Genomic DNA, 19,961 nt, shown 5'->3' with positions numbered 1-19,961 from the left:
AACGTTACTAGTTTAAGGTGTACAGATGTAACATACTATTTCATCTTCCAAGAGTGCACTTTAAATGCCTTCCTTACTGAGTAAAGTGTCTCTAAGTAACTTTAAACAAATCTAACAATAACAACTAAATATGAAAGAAAGGCTACACCGAACCTACAACACAGCCTCCAGGGACCCCAAGGCCCCACCCCAGAGGCAGGGCGTCCCCTGGGTCTCAAGCTCCCCAACCTCTGAGTTCACATCTCACTCCTTGTAGCTGCTGTGCTGTGAACACAAAACCAGAAGTCGCCGCTTAACGCGAACGTGTCACGTCAGATCAAGCACATGAGAAAAACGCCTGGTCCACAGCGGGGTGTGGGCAGGGCACTCACGGTTGTACAAGGTGACCACGTGCAGGCAGTTGAGCAGCTGCCGCTTGTACTCATGGATCCTCTTCACGTGCACGTCAAACATGGACGAGGGGTTGACCTTCACCCCGTACTGCTTCTCCAGGAAGGCGGAGAACTTGACCTTGTTTTCCTGGGAGAACAGAGGTTAGGACAGTGGGGTGTCCACAGGGCTGAGCCTGGGAGCCCATCAGGGACGCGGTAGGGAGGGGCCGCCCCAGGGAGGACGTGGAGGGACGGGGGTCCACGTGGGCAGGAGCGGGGACGCGTGACCCCAAGAGTGGGTCTGCACGAGGGCTCAGAGCTAAGCGGGAAATCAGACCAACAAGCAAACCCTGGGAGAGAAGCGAGGGTGAGAAAGCAGAAAAGGGGACGAGAAGGCAGGGACGGAGACCCTGAAGGGAGCACTGCTTCTGGGCCCCCAGGGCCAGGCCAGGGGCGTAGCAGAGGGTCAGTCTCGGTCTTCAGAGGCCGTCCACAGAGCCGGCCTGCCTGGCCATGAGGCGGCTGTTGGGGGCCTGGGGGCGCAGACAGCAGCTCGAGTGGAGGTGCGGGGCCTGCGTCTATTACCACACGCTTCCCCCCAGACAAGCTCTCCCAGAGGACCCAGGGCCCCTCCACAGGGCCGAGTGGGGGCTGAGCTCCTGGCCCCATGCCGGGCCTACCTGCTTGACTTGGGCCACGTCCCTGATGAGTGCCTCGTCCCCGACCAGCGGCAGCAGCTTCTTCAGTTGGCTCAGATCTGTCAGGAAATCCTCCCCGATTCTCTGCAGAACCATGGGGGCGACACAGCTTCTGCGCTCTGCATCCCCTTTGGCCGCTCCTCTCCATCACACCCCCTCCCAGGAGATCCTGTACACTGGGGCCACTTGAGAACACGGGAACAACTCAACAATGACCCCACTCCCAGCTCACACATCTCGTCAGGACTCACAAGCTGGACCTGAAGCCCAGGACCCCCTCTGAACTCCTGCACGGACCACCAGGTCTGCTGACCAACCGCCAGGCTGGTCACACCTGTGGGCGACAGTGCCCACCCCCCACTCGTCCAGGAGCCCCCACTCTCCACACGCAAGGGGGTGGGTCACACCCACACAGCCCCAGACGGGCCCAGGGGCACCGGCCTCACCTCCACGATGGTCTCTGCCAGCCCCGGGTTACACAGGAGCAGCCAGCGGCGGGGCGTGATGCCGTTCGTCTTATTCTGGAACTTCTCCGGCTCCAGCTCATAAAAGTCCTTAAAGCTAAACACATAGACCAGAGGTGACTCAGCAAACGCTGGTTGGAAGAAGGCGGGCAAAGGGCACAGGGCCCTCTGGAGGGGCCCCGGACCCAGCCTTGCTGTTCTGTCTCCCCAGGAACCCGACCACCCCGGCAGGTGGCTGGAGCCTGGCCTCCTCCCAGTGGTCCTGACAGACAGTGGGGATAAAACAGTGCGTCACACAAAGCCTCAGGCCAGCCCTGAGGACGCAGGCTGCTGGGCGTTCACGGCAGGCATCCCACTCGAGGACTCAGATGAAGACTGAAAGATGGAATTGAGATCCCATCCCATGGAGAGGGGCTGGAGCAGGGAACCTGCCCTCGGAATCCCTCCTTTCTCTCGGGGATGAGCCCCAGCCCTGACCTCTGCCCTGACCTCCCCCTGTCTGGCCTGGCCCCCTCCTCCCCAGGCAGGTGCTCCAGGAGCAGATCTTCTGCCTGGAGAGATGGAGAACACCAACAGCCGGAGGGCTCCTGGTGACAGGAGGGCTCACCCCCAGCATCGTCCATCGAGCCAGAGGCTCACCCTCCCACCACTGAGCTCTGGGCGGTTACCAGCCTCAGCCACTGCGCTGCAGGTGGCAGGGATGGGGTGGGAGCCGAAGGGCGCTCCCCACTCACACTGACTGCCTCACGATCTCAGAGTGGATCCTTGCCACGCCGTTCACGGCGTGGGACCCGATGACACACAGGTGAGCCATGTTGATCCGCTTGCAGTCCCCTTCCTCAATCACCGACATCCTCCGCAAGCGGTCCACATCCCCAGGGAACAGGGCGGCCACATGCTGCAAGGACAGAGCGGTGAGTGGGAGGGCGGGAGCTGCTCCCTCAGGCCAGCTGGAGCCCAGGCTGGCTAGCCCTGAGCACAGGGCTGCCTGAGCCCAGGCAGCTGCGGGCTCAGCCCGTGGACTTGGCGGAGCTGAGCAGGTGCTGTGTGACCAACAGGAAGAGATGAAGATGCTGCGCCCGGGGGCCCAGGCAGGATGTAACCGCAGTCTAGCAGTGAGAACAGCCACTCTTTCACCGAAAGATCAAAAGGAGGAAAATCATCACACCTTAACCCTAAGTCCCCCTGTTCCTGTACCAGCATCCTCTCTATGCGTGACAGAGAAAAGACACAGGTGACTTTTCCCCCATCACCCAAACGCTGCAGTGATGTCTCAGGACAAAGGCCTCTGGCATGCCAGGAACAGACACATCTGAACCTCCTCAGATATGAGAAAAAGGGCTCTCCCTAAGCCCGAAAACAGGGCTCCCAGTGAGGGGACAAGCCAACGTCTCTGCCAAGGGCCAGCCCCTGGCCCCAAGTCCTCTGTGAGCAGAGGCTATTCTGTTCAAGAAGCACCTGTTCCAGGCCTGACAGTCCGATACGGAGTTAAGAGGAGGGCCCAGGGGAGCAGGCGCGGCCCTCCTCCCTCTATCACGACTGGACGGGCGGGCCCTGCAGGTGCAGCCCCGCCGTGCCGCCATGCTCACGTCCAAGTGCCTCTGATTGATGGCGTAGATGATGTCCAGGTGCCGCGGCAGCAGCTTCTCAAACATGGACACCGGCCAGCGCTCCAAGGCCTCAGGCAGCACCGTGTGGTTGGTGTACGCACAAGTCTTCTTTGTGATTTCCCAGGCCTGTGACAATCCAGAAACCCCACAGTGAACAGAGAAAACCAGCTCTCAACACTCCAGAAACCCCACAGTGTTCAGAGACCAGCTCCCAACACTCCAGAAACCCCAGTGTTCAGAGAAGACCAGCTCCCAACACTCCAGAAACCCCACAGCGTTCAGAGAAGACCAGCTCCCAACACTCCAGAAACCCCACGGTGTTCACAGAAGACCAGCTCACAACACTCCAGAAACCCCAGTGAACAGAGAAGACCAGCTGCCTGATGCCAGGCTGAGGGGCACGTGTAGGGTCAGAGGCAGGTGCTCAGATGCCACCAGGAAGGGCCCTGCCAGCTGCATGTCTCTGCTCTGGGGCCTGGAGCTTCCCAGACCCGTGGTGAGTGTTTTGCCCTTCCCTCTCCTGATGTGACCTAGCACATACACCAAACCGATTCACTCTCCTGTCATGAACCGGGACATACTCAGAACCAAGGACCTCTTCGCTACCTGGGAATTGCCCCAGTTTCCTCTGCAAACCTGACAGAGCTCCAGGCAGCTTTATTTCCACCAAACTGACTTCACACCTGTGGTCCAGGGACAGCTGGTGAAGAGTGCGGCCCTGCCCTCTGCTGGCCAGAGGTGAACTGCACTGGCTCAGCCCCACCCAAAGGTGCACCCCAAACCAGAAAGGGGGTAAAAAAGGGGGTAAAATGGCTTTATATGTTGATTTAATTTAGTTACATCAAGAAAACCCCACTAAAGAGTCTAGGACCAAAATAAGTGAGGTGAGGAGAACAAACCCATAAAGAAACAATGTATTTCTGTAAGCTGAACACCTCTGGGTCTTTGACCACAGTTCTAAGATGACAAAGCATACATGAGAAGCTCCGACAAGTGTCAGAATCCTTTTCTTGTCCAGAAAACCGCTCTTCTCTGGCCTTTGCCCTGCTGCCTGTACTCAGCATCCTGCCCTCGGGAGAAACCCCAGAACCACTCCTGTACGTCCTCCTACCCCCGGCCCTGTCTTCCCAGGGACAGCGTCCCTCTCTTCCCGAGGTCCCCAGGGAGGCCCCACTCCGTGTCCCAGGACCGGCCCAGTCCTCGGCCCTGCGGTGGGGCGGGGCGCAGAGCTCACCTTGCCCCAGTCCACCTTCTCCACATCCACCAGGATCCGCATGAGCTCAGGGATGGCGAGCGCCGGGTGGGTGTCGTTCAGCTGGATGGCCACCTGCGTTGACATGGGCGACCCCTTCAGTCCTCTTGACCACTCGTGCAGAACTGGGGTCCTCAGCTGCCTGCCCGCAGAACCTGGTCACAGGGCCGGCCGCGGGCAGTGGATGGTGCGGCATGGGCTCCAGGTCCCAGCATGGAGCACGGGTCGAGGAGCAGGGAGCAGGTTGCCAGGAATGCTGCTCCCGCCTGGCGGACGCGGGTGGCTGGCCTCTCCATTGAGCCTGCAACCTGGCTGCTCTGCCCGACGGGGCCCTTCACAGCATCCCAGGTCCGGTATCCAGGGACATGGAGACCCAGGCTGCGGAGCCACTGCCCACCCGGCCTGGCCTAGCCTGCCGTGGCCGGAAGGAGGAGGCCCTGCCCGGAAACGGCTGGCTTCGGTCCCCTACTTGGCCCCTCTGCAAGCGCACCTTGTCTGGGAACGTCTCGAAGGAGGTCCTCACAGGGTCGCGGCAGCCAAACTTGGACGACTTGAAACGCCGTATGATGTCCTGCAGGGTGGCGGCCACCACGAAGTACTCCTGCTTCAGCCGCAGCTCCTTCCCCTCGAAGAACTGCAGACACGCCCAGAGGACATGTCTGGGCTCAGCCTCGGCCTCAGGCCCCCAACCCAGGGCGGGGCCAGGCTGGGGTCCAGCCCAGATCTGGGGCCAAGGTCAGGTGACCCTCAGACAAGGAAGGAGTGCAGCCAGGAGGGGGTCACAGCACCCTGCAAGGGGCCAAGGCCAGGAACACAACCTCTGGGGTGCGGGCATCTAGAGGCCTCACACCTGAAGCGGGAGACTCTGCTTGCAATCTTGGGGGGTGGAATGGGGAGTCGGGGGCATTTTTCCTGTGAGCCCTTCAGCCCAGGGCCTTGTGCTGCTGCTGTGTGCACATATTTCACTGGTAAAATAGAAACCACAGCCACAGAGCTGGGCAAACCCTAAGGGCTCGTCTGCTAAGAATCTGGGGGCCGTGGAGCACGTGGCTGAGATCCCCGTCTCACATGTGGGGAAACAGCTACAAAGAGCTTTTCAAACCACAACTGTGTGGGTCTCAAGGCGTCACTGCAGGACAGCCACTGCCGACAAGTGTGCCTGCCGATTCTTAGGGAGCTACACCAGGTGCCGAAGAGCAGACTCCGGCAGCAGGTGAGGTGAGGGCTCTGTGGCCCTGTCTTTACGGGGAGGACTGGAGGTATGAGGCTGGGGGCTCCTGGGCCCTGTTGGGGATACCGTGTCCATCTTCACTCTCAGGAGGTCAGCTGAGACCAGTGTGAGGTGCACGGGGGCCCTGATGGAGCCCAGCTTCCTGCACTGAGAGGCAGCAGATGAGAGTCCCCTTTCCCCCTGGTACCGCAGCAGCTGCTCACATTGTCGTTGGGATACAGGACTCTGGAGATGTTCTCGGCCAGGTTCCGGTCCAGGACCGCCTCAATGTAGCCACCCACGTTGACTGAGGGCAGAGAGCGGGGTCAGGACCCACGAGCCTGTCAGGCTCCCAAGCGCCCTGATGGGTCTGAGGACAAGCACTCCTGACCAGGCGCCCCACGGTTGCTCTGCTGCCCAGCCCCTCCCAGCCCCAGGCCCTGGCTCTTTCTGGAGGACGTGGGATCCCTGGGAAGCCTAAGGCTCACAGGGAACCCGCCCTCAGCCCTCCTGTGCTGGGGAGCCCCGCAGGCTGTGAGTGCAGCTGGGGTCAGTCTGGGATCAGGCCCCAGGTGGGAACAGAGGGACGCACAGTCGTGGAGCTTGAAGTCGTTGGGCGCCTTGGCGGACCACAGCCTCATGGTGTTGACAGTGTCGTTCTTGTAGCCTGGCACCGGGGTGTCGTACGGCATGGCCAGCACCACCTGCCAAGGGAAAGTGTGGTCCCCGACCTGGGCCGTGCCCCCTGAGGCTGGGGTGGCTCCCTCACAGAAGCAGCCTGCCGCTGGCGGCTGCCGCCCGCCCTCCTCTGGCTTCTCTCCTCCTGCCCCAAACAACACCAACCGCTCTCCAGGCCTCCTCCAGCTCCTACCTTCCACGCCAGTGTCCATGGTCACCTGGCCCTGGGCAGACCCTCCTCCCATGTCCTCGGCCTCTGCCCTCCATGCCTGCCCTCTCATCCCTCAACTCTGCATAGGCGACTTCGATTTCGGGACTCGCTTAGCCTCACCCCGCACACAGCCACTATTTCTGAACATGCCCCATTTCTGTGGAGGCTCCTCCTGGGGCCTTGACCTCAAACTTCAGCAAACCAAAGCGGCCTGCGTGCTCCCTGCTCCCCATCCCCGTGTGCCCAGAAGCACCAGTGCGCTCTAGCCGACAGAGGCGCCCCCATCTCGGGTCGTCACTGCCCTCGGGCCCTCCTGTGGGGTTGCTCATACTCAGGTCCACTTCCGAGGGTGGCTTCAGGGTGTGAAGGCAGCTCCCAGAGCCACAAAGGACTGGGTGGGGGGCTATACCCCAGCCGCATCCTTCCCTTCCATTGCCCCACAACCCTGTCCCAGACCCTGGCCTCAACCAGCCCTACGAGGCATTTGCAAACCGCTCCGGCCCTCTCCAGGGCCCGGCCCCACAGGAAGGCCCTCATCGTGTCCCGCTGGGGTCTCCAGGCCTTCGTTCATTCGTCTTCAACAGGCACACACACCTAGAAGACCATTCCGCTTCCCAACTTTTTAAAATTAAATACAACTTATTCTGGCATCTTGGGCTACCAGCCTGCCTGGCCTGAGTCCCAGTTCAGACTTGAATCTGGACAGCCCATAAGAACACCTGTGGCTCACAGGCTTGCTCTGTTTTTGCTCATCTCCCCAGATCACTGGACAGTGGACCCTTTCTTACTCACTGCAAACTATCCCCCCCTCCACCGCCCCCTACAGAGCCCTCCTCTGACCCTCCTGCCATCTCTGAGCTGGGGGGACTCTGCGTGTGTGCCCGCTGGGGCCAGCACCATGCTCCTCCAGCACCTGGTGTTCCTGCCCTGGTCCCCCTACTAGGGCCCAGCTAGGTGGGGATGCTCCATTCTTCGACATCCGCCCAGGGCTCCTTGCCCAGGGCACTGATGGCTCCAAATAATCGGTGAGCCGCACCGGGAGACCCTACTGAGAGCCAGGGCTACACAGTGAGTGCCGGCCCCGGGATGCAGAGCTATTCTCACCAACGGCCCCCAGTGCTCTGCCCCTCCCGGCACCAACCTGCTTGCCACAAAACACCCTGAGACACGGCTCCTGTTAAACTACAGAGGTAGCTACACGGTCGCGGTCTGAACCGTCCCAACCAAGTGTGTGGGGAGGCAGCTCCCACAGGGAAGCCCCAAGGGAAGCCCCTGACAGGAGGCAAGTTGAGGGTCCCTGCGCTCAGCCCCCTCCCAGGAAGTGCCTGTGGTACCTGCGTGTCCAGCCAGCGCACTCCTTCGGGGCTGTGCTCCACGCGCCCGTAGAAGTGCACCGGCAGCATGTACTCTGGCCGTGCCTTCTCCCAGGGGTTCCCATAGCGCAGCCAGTCGTCGGCCTCCTCCACCTGAAGGGGTGGCAGGTGGGGGGTGGCAGGTGAGGGGTGGCAGCTGAGGGCAGGTTGTGGGTGAGGGTGGGGGATGGCAGGGGGGGACGGCAGGTGAGAGGGGGCGGCAGGTGAGGGGGGAGGCAAGTGAGGGCAGGGGGCAGCAGGTGAAGGGGGTGGTGGTCCTGGGCATTGATGGGCCCCACCCTACACCTGCACCACCACGCCACCTAGACGATCAACCCCAGCATGGAAACACATGGTAAACACAAGGTAAAGATTCCCAATTCTAGCCCAGGCTCTCGATTTAAAAGTGAATGCTTTGGACTATTAGGGCTTCCCTGGTAGCTCAGCTGGTAAAGACTCAGCCTGTAATGCAGGAGACCCTGGTTTAATCCCTGGGTCAGAAAGATCCTCTGTAGAAGAGATAGGCTACCCACTCCACTATTCTGGCCTGGAGAATTCTATGGACTGTATAGTCCATGGGGTTGCAAAGAGTCGGACACGACTAAGCAACGTTCACTTTCACTTTTGGACTATTAAACAAATTCATATAAAATGCAGAAAATAGATCAAAATAAAAAGACATTAAGAATGCTTTGAATTCAGCAGTAAAAGGGAGAAGTCCTGAGGCACACCGACAAACCTCGAGATGTTACTCGGAGTCCACGCACCATGTGACTCCATCTACATGACGTGACTGGGACAGTCAGAGCACGAAAGACGGCTCTGTGTACATCACACGTCCAGGACAACCAAGTCACAGAGACAGAAAGGAGGCAAGTCCCAAGAAGGAGCATTTGGGTCATGGGACAGTGGCGTGGCTGAGGTTACTGCTTCCCGAGTCCCCCTCTCAGGACTCCACAGAAGGTGAGCCCCTTCTGCCTGGGGCAGGCAGACACTCATCACAGAACTGCTCCTGCCTTTGACTTCCTGGTGGCAGGAAGGTGTTCCTTCCCTGTACGTCAGTAAGATTCCAACGTCAGAGCCTAGTCCCCTCTGAAGAGTAGGACCATAAGCTGTCTGCAGAAGCAGCATCTTCCCAAATATAAGAGGCCCAGCCATGATCTGGCCTGAGCCCGCCAGACGTGCTGTCACAACACAGAAGCCATGTGCAATGAGAACGCACGGGCGACAGGCCCTGCTGGCTGAGGGGATGGCACGCAGATCACGGATCGTCCAGGGCCCTCAGCACCTGCCCCGCCCCCTCCGCTCTGCCAAGGGCCAGAATGCAGCCTCCCTGGAGGAGCAGGAAGTCCAGAAGCAGATCCCACAGCGCCTGGTGACTTTCTTGTGTGCCCGAGGGCCGCAAGCGAGCAGAAGGAGAAAACCACACCCACCTGCCAGCCATTGACAATCTTCTGGTTGAAAATCCCAAACTCATAGCGGATCCCGTAGCCGTATGCCGCCAGGCCCAGGGTGGCCATCGAGTCAAGGAAGCAGGCTGGAAGTCCAAACACAGGAACATCAGCGCAGATCCGAGGCCTCTGAGCCCAGGCCCGGACACCAAGGCAAACAGACACCTCATGGTTGGGGGCCAGCCCCAGGGTGGCAGGCAGTGGTTCAGTGGGGACCCGTTGGCCTCAAGTCTCATGAAAAGGAAAGGCTGAGGCTGCTGGGCCACTGCTGAGGCCCTTCGGCCTGAGATCCTACGGCCAAGACAGCATCAACGTGGGGACTACTTGGGGGCGTGGGACGGGGGACGAACACAAAGGACACAGCCAAACTCAGCCCGTCTCCACACACCATCCCCGCCCTCAAGTGGGGTGCACAGGGTCTTTCCCTGGATGTGGGGCAGACACAGCCAAGGGTGAAGATCTGTGGGATGTTTCATCTGCCAGAAACATATGCTGCACTTATAATGTCTGCAGAATTTAACTTGAATTCTGAAGGCATAAACGCACAAACGCATGGATCAACGTTAGGGCCTTTGCTCCCTTCACAGGAGGATGCCTCTCAGAAGGGGCGGGCCGGGCCATCGCATGGTACTGTAAACTCTGGGGCCCCACACACTTCAGGGCGGTGCAGAATCGATCCTCTCTGTTCCAGAAGCTCTGGGCCCAAGAGCCCAGCAGGACATAGTGCGATCCAGTCTCACTGGGACTGCTGCTTCCACTTCCGAGTTCTTAACCCAGTTCCTTCACCCCATAAAGGCCGGCAAAAATAATTATGACGAGGGGGAAAAAATACCCCAAACTAAAAAACACCAAACTGAGGCTGCTCTCAAATTGGGTGAGAAGGGAGCGACAGCTCCGAGAGGAAGAGCTCTGCCTCTTCAGGGCAGTCAGCTCACTGCAGTAGGCAGGAGCCGGTGCTTTAAGTTGGGCTATGTTCGTAAATGCGTGTGTGACTCTATCCCTGTCTTCGTCCCAATCAGGAAGGTGGTAGGTATGTCGGAAACCTCTCTCTGCATCAGGTCCCCAGGACTGGCAAGTCTGGTCTCCATAATTATGAAGTGCCCCTTGTATGAAAGAGAATAGAATAAGTTGATTTTTTTCTTCCTACTGGTGGCAAAGATTTCGACTTGGAGGACACACTGTCCCATCCACTCTGAGGGACAAATCTTCCCTGACAGGCCGGCGCTGGGAGCATGGCTGACCTTGGCCTCGCTGTGTGCGAGTGAGCACACTGAGCAAGCGCCGTGTCAGGAAAGGCCTGTCCTGGACAGAGGCCGGGGTTACCTGCCAGCCTCCCCAGGCCTCCGTTCCCCAGGCCAGCGTCCTCTTCTATTTCCTCCAATTCTTCCAAGTCCAGCCCCAACTGTGAACAGAAACAGAGGTAACATTTTAATAGGACTTCATATTTTCCCTCAAGTAAGAGGTGGAAAGATACTTAAATCCTGTGAGCTTGTAGCAATCAGAGGTTAGAGGCTGCTTTCTTTTAGACTTGAGAACCCGACATTAAAATTTGGTGTTAGGATGTGGGGAGAAGGGAATGCTCCTACACTGCTGGTGGGAATGTAAATTGGTACAGCCACTGGGAGAGTAGCATGGAGGTTTCTCAAAAAATTAAAAAGAGAACTACCATATGATCCTGAAATCCTACTCCTAGGCATATATCAGTCAGAAGAAAACTAACTGGAAAAGACACGTGCACCCCGACGTTTGCTGCATCACTCTTCACAATAGCCAAGAGGTGGAAACAACCACCGAAATGTCCACGGAAAGACGAACGGATAAAGAAGATGTGGTATGTACCTGAGGAGTATTACTCACCCATAAAAAAGAACGCAATAGTGCCATTTGCAGCAACATGGATGCAACTAGAGATTCTCATACCAGACAAAGTAAGCCAGACAAAGACAACTACAGCATGACATTGCTTATATGTGGAAACCAAAAAATAGTGCAAATAAACTTATTTATAAAATAGGAACTTTGGCCACTTGATGCAAAGAGCTGACTCACTGGAAAAGTCCCTGATGCTGGGAAAGCCTGAAGGCAGGAGGAGAAAGGGGACGACAGACGATGAGATGGTTGGATGGCATCACCAACTCAATGGACGTGAGTCTGCGCAAACTCTGGGAGATAGTGAAGGACAGAGCAGCTTGGCCAAAGAAAAAGAAAAGAAATATCCAGTGAAATATTTACATGTGAACTATTAAGACATTTGATATTGGCTCTTAAATAACTTGGGAGTGGTGGGGCTTTACAGGAAATAAGACCAGCCATGATTTGGGCTTGAGGATTAGGGAAGTCAGGTGATGATGGTGTGTGAAGACGTTCATCATAGCAGACAATTTCCATATATATTTTAACTTTCCTGTAATTTTAAGTGTGTCCTTGATGGCACACTCAGGAGAGAGTGGCTTATGAATTTCTAGTTTTTAGTGGAATCCGCTCTGGAACTGGAGCCTGGGGTGGTGCAGAAGTGGGATGTTTTTTCCTTTTTTAAAACATTTTTTAAAAAGTCTTTATTGAACGTGTTACAATATTGCTTCTGTTTTATGGTTTTTTGGCCGTGAGGCATGTGGGATCTTAGCTCCTGGTACCTCCTGTTTTGGAAGGTCAAGTCTTAACCTGTGGACCACCAGGGAAGTCTCCCATGTTTTATTTTCACAGTGCATTGTAACTGGGGAGCCTGAGGAGGAGGCCGTTCAGCCCTGCACCATCGACAGTCCAGTTCACAGCCTCTAGTACCCACATCCTGCCTGAAAGGCAGGCACTGCCAACATGTGTCTGAGATTCCAAGTTCATCATCATGAAAACCTTCCCAACACAAGCTTAACTAAAAGCTAAACAGCAAGTGAAACAACATTTTAGGGGAAAAAATGTACAATGTTTAAAAAGACACATGCCTCTCTGTATTTTCTATTGCTCATATTAGTCATTCAGTCGTGCCCCATTCTTTGCAACTCCATAGACTATAGCCCACCAGGCCCCTCTGTCCATAGGAGCTCTAATACTTTGGCCGTCTGATGCAAACAGTCAACTCATTGGACAAGACCCTGATGCTGGGAAAGATTGAGGGCAAGAGGAAAAGGGGATGACAGAGGATGAGATGATTGGATGCCATCACCGACTCGATGAAGTGAGCTCCAGGAGTTGGTGATGGACAGGGAAGCCTGACGTGCTGCAGCCCATGGGGTTGCAGAGTCGTTAATAACTTAGCGACTGAACGACAACAATTCCGAGTAGGAGAGAAGGGCAATTTTACCAGCAGGCACAGGACAAGTGTCTTTAGGCTGGGAGAGGGGAGCTGGAGGTGGGCCACCAGCTCAATAAAGTAAAGAGACATGGAACGGTATCAGGCATTTCTGCCATGTGGGGTGGGCATGTGATGTGCAATGGTTGAGAAGCTTCAAGCTTCAGCATCACAACCTGCCCCCTTCCCTGCCCTCCGGGCATTAGCTCCCATCCAGTCCTCACTTTCTCTCCTTGAGAAGGCGCATCACCCAGCACCCATTCCCCCATGCCCGAGCGTTCAGTCCCAGACGGCAGCACTCGCCTCCGCAGGGCCGGATTAAGGCTCGGTGCCACAGGAGGCCAACCCAGCAGCCCGGCCCCAAGGACCACACCTGATAGATGGCTTCATCGCACGCATTCTGGAGGCCCAGGTTCACCATCGTGTTCTGTAGGGTGCGGCCCATGTAGAATTCCAGGGACAGATAGTAGATGCGCTAAGGGAGCAAGAAGAGGCATCTGAGACAGCCAGTTCCGCCCCACGTACCTGAAGATCCCAGTGCAGAGCGGATCTTCTGAGAGGCTGCACTCGGCCAACACTGTGCTTACCTGCACCCCTAAAATGGGCTCCCTCCCTTCAGCCTCAGCCAACCTCACCTTTCCAGGGGCTGCCCCCCAGGGAGGGTCCTTCAAAAGCAGATTCTGTGCACTGCCCTTCTGGAGTCCCCAAGGGGACAAAAAGGAACCTCCCCTGGGGGCAGGGAGATGGGGCAGGGCAATGGTGGGGAACCGACCCCCAGGACAGACGGAGCCCTGTCTGCACTTGGTGGGGGTGAGCCAGCCCTGCAGGGTGAACAGCTCCTGACAGCTGCACTGGGCACTCAGTGCCAAAGGCACGGTCAACACAGTGGGACAGACGGATGGACATGTCTGCCTATTTCCATCTGTTGCCTGTTTGCTGGCTTTGGGGGACTGAGAGATAAACTTCTGTGTAAAAGAAGAGACGACCACCAACACTCGCTGGGGATCATGCAGGATTCCAACGCTTCCCACGCCTGGAGCCGTCTGCCCCCTGCGACGCCCCCTGGGCCACGGAAGGCAGTGGCAGAGTCGAGATCCGGCCCACAGAGTCCTGCTCCTACACGGGACCTCCACGCTGCTTCCAGCCATCCAGAGTGAGGCCTTGGGGGGGCTTGCCTGGTGTTCCAGTGGTTAAGCCTCCACGCTCCCAATGCAGGGGGCCTGGGTTTGATCCCTGGTTAGGGAACCAGACCCCACAGGCCACAACTAAAGATCCTGAATGCCACAACTAAGACCCAATGGAGCCAAATAAAGAAATGTATTAAAAAAATATATAATTTAAGAAAACTTTCCATACATATCAAATCTATAAATCGAAAGAACATGCATGGATACCAAAAAAAATACAGATTTCAGTCTTAGAGAGCCTTTCTTCCACATTTTTTGATCATATGAATGCCTGGCTTCAAAATTCCCATCCATGTTCCAGTGTCCTTTAAGTCACAGACTCATCACGGTGTAACAAGCTTCTCTCTACCCACACGGCTGTCACTGCTGCTCACGGCCCATTGCCTCTTCCTGACCTTTCATCGTCCTGGATGGTATTTGCCCTACACTTGAGCTGATCTATTAGTATATGGGGTTCCCACAGGGCTTGGTAACCAATGGGCAAACACACCAAGATGACAGTGTCTAGCTGTCTGAGCAAGTGAACATCTTGTGAACATTTGATTCTCCCAGGCACACACAAGGGGCATTTTCCCCCACCAGCCTCCTTCTGGGGTTCTCCCGAGAGGTTTTATAAGAAGTTGGCAGGTCAGGGATATGGCTGAGATGTTTTCGTTTTGCCTGTAACTATTCATACAAATATGTATTTTAAAAGTTGTAGTTTGATCTTTCCAACTTTTAACTAGCACTAGGAAAATAGCTTGATTATCTCTTTTCCTAAGAGATGGGTGCTAAGGCATAAAATGTTGCAATCAGCCTTAAAATCTTTGAATCTCTTTCACTTTCCTCCCAAGTTGAACACAGGTGTCCAGGGTTCAGCAGTGTACTGAGTTCTGCAAACAGGCCCGGGAGAGTCTCCTGTGGCCCCCTGCACAAGAGGATAGCAGGCACAGCCATGGCACTGGGGGCCCTCAAGCATTGTCCCCACTCAGAAGGGACCCAGCAGGGACAGCCATGGCACTGGGGGCCCTCAAGCATTGTCCCCACTCAGAAGAGACCCAGGAGGGACAGCCATGGCACTGGGGGCCCTCAAGCACTGTCCCCACTCAGAAGGGACCCAGCAGGGACAGCCATGGCACTGGGGGCCCTCAAGCACTGTCCCCACTCAGAAGGGACCGAGCAGGGTCAGCCCTGTGCCAGGCACCTCTGTAGGCCCCGCCTGGCCGGAGCTCTGGCCTCAGGGTCTGTGCCTTGGTTTCTGCTGCTGTTTTTGCCTGTGTGAGGAGTACTTTTATAACTTCACCACACATGTTGATTTTGCTTTCCCCAGTTTCCTTAAGGTAGTTTGGTGTGAAACCATTAAAACTGAAGGTTCTTGAGAAGCTGGCCGATGACATTTGAACCATACAGACTGGGTCCCATCCTGGCTCCTTCCCGGCAGATGGAGTGACCTGGTCCCTTTATGTCCCTGACAGCACCACGTCCACCCTGGACTCAGCAATGCTGGGCCCCTCACCAGGCCAGATTTTCGGGGAGGGGTGTGGAACCTGTAGAACAGGGTGATAATTCTGGGAAAAAAAAAAACAGCTGAGGGCACAGGCTTGGTCTAAGAAAAAGCCTGGGGGCTCACCTGCAAAGGGCCAATACTTGCTAGCCCCAAACTCTGCTGCTGTGGGCCCACAGCCCTCCAGGCCCAGCCCAGTGTCCCAGCACCATCTTTGCAACCCTGGACAGGGCCTCCCGGCTCCGGGGTTCTGACTGAGGCCCAGACACTCATCTCCTGGAGCCTGAGAACAGCAGGGACCCCTTAACCTTGTCACACACCTCTAGGAGGCCATCTCCAGGGCTGAACTAGGTCACTGAAACTTTTGGCTGGGTTCCTTCTTTGCAATGCAGCTGCAACAAGTGTTATATGGCCTAGAGGCAGCCTTAATTTTTTTTATCAATTGGGTTTATTTATTACATGCAGAGCCCACCCCAACAGGTAACATCACAGAAAAGCATCAACAAAGCTCTTCAACAAAAACAGATGAAAACATGATCAATGCAAATATTATACAGCATATTAATCTCCTAAAGGGTCTTAGGGGGCTTCCCTGGAGGCTCAGACATTAAAGCATCTGCCTGCAATGCGGGAGACCTAGGTTCGATCCCTGGGTTGGGAAGATCCCCTGGAGAAGGAAATGGCAATCCACTCTAGCACTCTTGCCTGGAAAATTCCATGGATGGAATAGCCTGGTAGGCTACAGTCTGTGGGGTCGCAAACAGACACGATGGAGCGACTTCACACAGAGTGTTAGGAATTAGTGAACTCTATGAACATGGAGTTTAATATAAATAGGTACAGCCTCATTTTGCTCTCTATAGAACTGAGATTAATAATAATAGAACTGGGCTTTCTGAGATCTCCATTTCCTCTCCCTCTCCTAAAAGTTTGTTTAGAGCCCTTGGTTAACAGCAGGGTCTGAACGCTCTGCAGGAAGAGGAAACAAAGAACCTTCTCAACACTCAGGGCAATGAAGCTGGGTGCAGACTGGGGCAATCCACTTCCCCGCCACCAAGAACCCAGTTCTGTCTGTGCCAGGAACATGCAGCCACACAGTCCCCTTCCATCTTAGCTCACCAGCTGCCCTCCCAGCACAGAGAGGCTCCTGCCAGATAGAACTGGCCCTGAGGTGACACAGGGACACGGATCACTGACCCAACACAGAGGTCAGCTCCGGTGGGCCCTCCAGCCTCTCCAAAGCCACGGAGGCCCCCTCGTGTCTGTTATCCCACTGCAAGAGGAGAGCTGCTGTGGAGGGGGGTGGCCCCCACACTGGCCAGAGAGCTGAGGCTCACTCCTGTCCGGAGCATGTCTCCACGTCCATGCCACTGCATCCCAGGGGCTTTCTGGAGGAAATGGCTTTCTATATAAAACCACAACTGCGCTCGCATGAGGAGGAAGGGTGGTATCTACCACACAAGTCTTAGGGCCCAACCTACAAAGTCACACTCAGCACGCTCCTTTGGAGTGAAATCTCAAGGAATCTTTCCCCTAATTGGCAGGCTGTGTCTCAATGTAGACCACAAACTTCTTCTTTTTTTTTTTTTTTACTTTAGGTACTGTTACCTAAAGAGTACAGGTCTGTTTGCTCAAAGTAAATCTGGGAAATGTAAAATAGGATATTACAGGATTTGAGAACCTGCAGGGATCTTAGAGATCATTTAGTTCTTCAGGGAACAGATTCACTTTGTGCTCCATGACGTCAATTTTATAGTCCTGGGCCGTCCACCTCACATGCTGCTAAGCCCTACCTACAAAGTGTCCACTCAGCCCATCCCAGAGCCAGACAGTCACGGAGGCCTCCTTGTCACTGATTGATAGCCAGAGCCTGATCAATTTATATTAAGTGATCTGGACCATGTCAAACTCCCCCTGTGACTCAGTAATATGACTCAGTGTTGTGAACAGAACTGTGCGTGCCTGCTAAGTCGCTGCAGTCGTGTCTGACTCTTTACGACCCTATGGCTCCTCTGTCCATAGATTCTCCAGGCATGAATACTAGAGTGTGTTGAAATGCCCTCCTCCAAGGAATCTTCCTAACCCAGGAATCAAACCCATGTCTCTTATATCTCCTGCATTGTCAGGCAGGTTCTTTACCACTAGCAACACCTGGGAAGCCTGGTAAACAGAGCTACTTTCACCTTGAAGTGATGTTTCAAGGATGAGAAAAGACACTCAGCTAAAACTGAAATTATACATAATTCCCACTCTAGAAGATCTAGTGAAACCTTTCTGTCATCCAATCACCTTTCTAAATTTCTGTCTTCATCTCTCCTGCCCTTTCACCATATTCTAAGAAGCCCCTTCTCTACAAGGTAGAAAAAGCTAACCATCTATTGCCTATTGTTTACCTGCTTAGTGTTTTAAAATGTATGGGATTCCATATGGGTTAGAGCCTGCTCTGCTTAATGAGGGGGTGGGAGTAGCGTGGGGAAGGAGGTATATCTGAAAAGATGTATAAAGCCCTCTCAGTCTTCTAACTTGTATTTCCTATCAGTGGGACAACCAACAAAGCCGAGTAAGGTTTGCAGGTGACAACACTATGACGGTGTGAACACCCCAAGTTTTGTATAAGTGCTCTGCTAGTATAAAGGAGTCTCCCTGATTTTTTCCAATCACATATTTGAGTTTTTAGAGGGAAAGTGTAGGTTATCAAGTCTAAAACTTACTCTCAAATGGTTCACAGGAAAAAAAATTGTATTTATAAAGAGAGAAGGATATAACAAACAAGTTAAAAATGGGAAATTCAGATAAAGAACATATGGGAATTCTTGCAACTTTTGAAAGTCTGAAATCATGCAAAATAAACATTTAAAAAATCATCAAGGATTTATCTGGCTGTCCAGTGATGAAGACTCTGCCTTCCCAATGTAGGGCACAAATGTTTGATCCCTGGTGGGGGGGGTCTAACATCCCATATGTCATGTGATGCAGACAAAAAATAAATTTAAAAAAATCATCTACAAAGGGCTGGGATATAGAAGTGAGATGGGTTACAACATTTCATAAAGATACAAAGGGCTTGCCATCCACAGCAGCTTGGATAAGTCAGGGCTCCTCAGAGAAACAGAATCTACAGGACATACACACAGAGATTTATTTAAGGAGCTGGGTCACATAATCACAGAGGTCCAAGACCAAAATCTGGCGAGGTGAGGCATGGAGGAGTGGCATTTGGACTCCAAATGGGGTGTCAGTCTTTGCTCTGTTCAGGCCTTCAACTGAATAGAGGCCCATCTACATTACAGAAGATACTACTTTCCTCAAAATCCACTGACTAAATGTTACTCTCACATTTAGTCAGAAAACACCTTCAAACAAACATCCACATTAATATCAGACCAAATATCTGGGCTCCATAGCCCAGCCAAGCTGACACAGAAAATGAACCATCACAGCCTGCAGGGCAGAGGTTAGGCTGTCTTCTATGAGAAATTGTGGCACACAGGCAGAGTTTCCCCATCTCATCGACAGTGGCTTCACCTGACCTTCCACTCGGCAAGCTGTCAGGGTAATCAGCAACACGAACCATCTGCCCCTCCCCAGCTTCTGGCCACAGAAAGTAACTCTGAGCTCTCTGCTATCAGGAAGGCTTGTCCACAGGATACAAGATCAAGTTCACACAGATGGGTGCAAACACATCAGAACACCACAGCCACAACCAGAACCACAGAGAGCAAACACATCAGAACTGCCTCCTGGGTCAGAAAGATCCCAGTGCTGGTCCCACTCCTGCCTTATTAGAACAGAAGTTCAGAAGTGGGGGTTGTGGGCAGCCAAGGGTATAAAACACTGCTCCAGATTATCTTCCTTCAATTCCCAAATCCAGTAAAACCATAAGACTGACTGTATTATTTATGATTATCTTACTAGAAACATTTAAGACAGGAGCTTGGGCCCAGTGGTAGAGCTTCTTTTTCTTAGTCTACCATGATGGTTATGCCAAGAACTCATGGAGCAGAGCCATGGTAAACTGACCAGTCCATCCGCAGCAGGGGTGCCATCAGGCCAGCTGTCCACCTTGTACAACATCTGCTCTAGAGATTCATGGAAGAAATCTCCCACCTGCCCATCCGAGAATCTCTAGTAGAGACTGAGGACTCCCGTAACTGGACATGACCTGCCATGTGCTCTGTTGCCAGAACTTAGGTTGGCATTTTGTGTCCTGACTTTATCCCTGAACTTAATCCACTTTCCTACCCTTACTGTCTTTTGCCCCAACTTTCTCTTTGAGGTCTTCTATGAAGTTGAGCCTTCTGTATTGTATCTTTTAAAAAATTACTTATCTGTTATTCTTGGCTGTGCTGGGTCCTTTTTGTTGTGGTGCTTGGGCTTCTTGTTGCAGTGGCTTCTCTAGTAGAGCACAGGCTTTAGGGGCCTTGGGCTTCAGCAGTTGCTGCAGACGAGCTCAGTAGCTGTGGTACATGGGCTTAGCTGTTCAGAGGCATGTGAAATCTTCCTAGACCAGGGATCAAATCTGTGTCCCTTGTACTGGCAGGCAAATTCTTAACCACTGGACTGCCAGGGAAGCCCCTGAGTCATGTCTTACTCAAGCATTCTCGAATTCTTTTTGGACTGAATGTCAATGTAAAATGGAAACATTTTACCAGCAAACATAAAACTATGGTGTTTTAGAAAGGAAAGGGACTCGGAAATGGATTACCTA

The 19,961-nt window shown here is 54.2% G+C and overlaps 1 protein-coding gene across 2 annotated transcripts in view; it reads right to left on the bottom strand.

Annotated features, from left to right (window-relative positions):
- Positions 1-19,961, bottom strand: part of PYGB (glycogen phosphorylase B) — a 34,336-nt gene that overhangs the window by 10,323 nt on the left and 4,052 nt on the right. Inside the window, 13 exon segments of one of the 2 annotated variants that reach the window (NM_001024863.1) lie at positions 372-519; positions 1,052-1,153; positions 1,516-1,630; positions 2,268-2,431; positions 3,123-3,269; positions 4,378-4,470; positions 4,886-5,029; positions 5,830-5,912; positions 6,198-6,309; positions 7,829-7,960; positions 9,280-9,383; positions 10,621-10,699; positions 12,957-13,058. In NM_001024863.1, coding sequence (NP_001020034.1) covers positions 372-519; positions 1,052-1,153; positions 1,516-1,630; positions 2,268-2,431; positions 3,123-3,269; positions 4,378-4,470; positions 4,886-5,029; positions 5,830-5,912; positions 6,198-6,309; positions 7,829-7,960; positions 9,280-9,383; positions 10,621-10,699; positions 12,957-13,058 — 1,525 coding nt within the window. 2 annotated transcript variants of the gene reach the window in all.

The sequence above is a fragment of the Ovis aries genome, chromosome 13 (genome assembly GCF_016772045.2).
Source record: "Ovis aries strain OAR_USU_Benz2616 breed Rambouillet chromosome 13, ARS-UI_Ramb_v3.0, whole genome shotgun sequence".
Classification (NCBI taxonomy): domain Eukaryota; kingdom Metazoa; phylum Chordata; class Mammalia; order Artiodactyla; family Bovidae; genus Ovis; species Ovis aries.
This window is presented reverse-complemented; position numbering and strand designations above follow the sequence as displayed.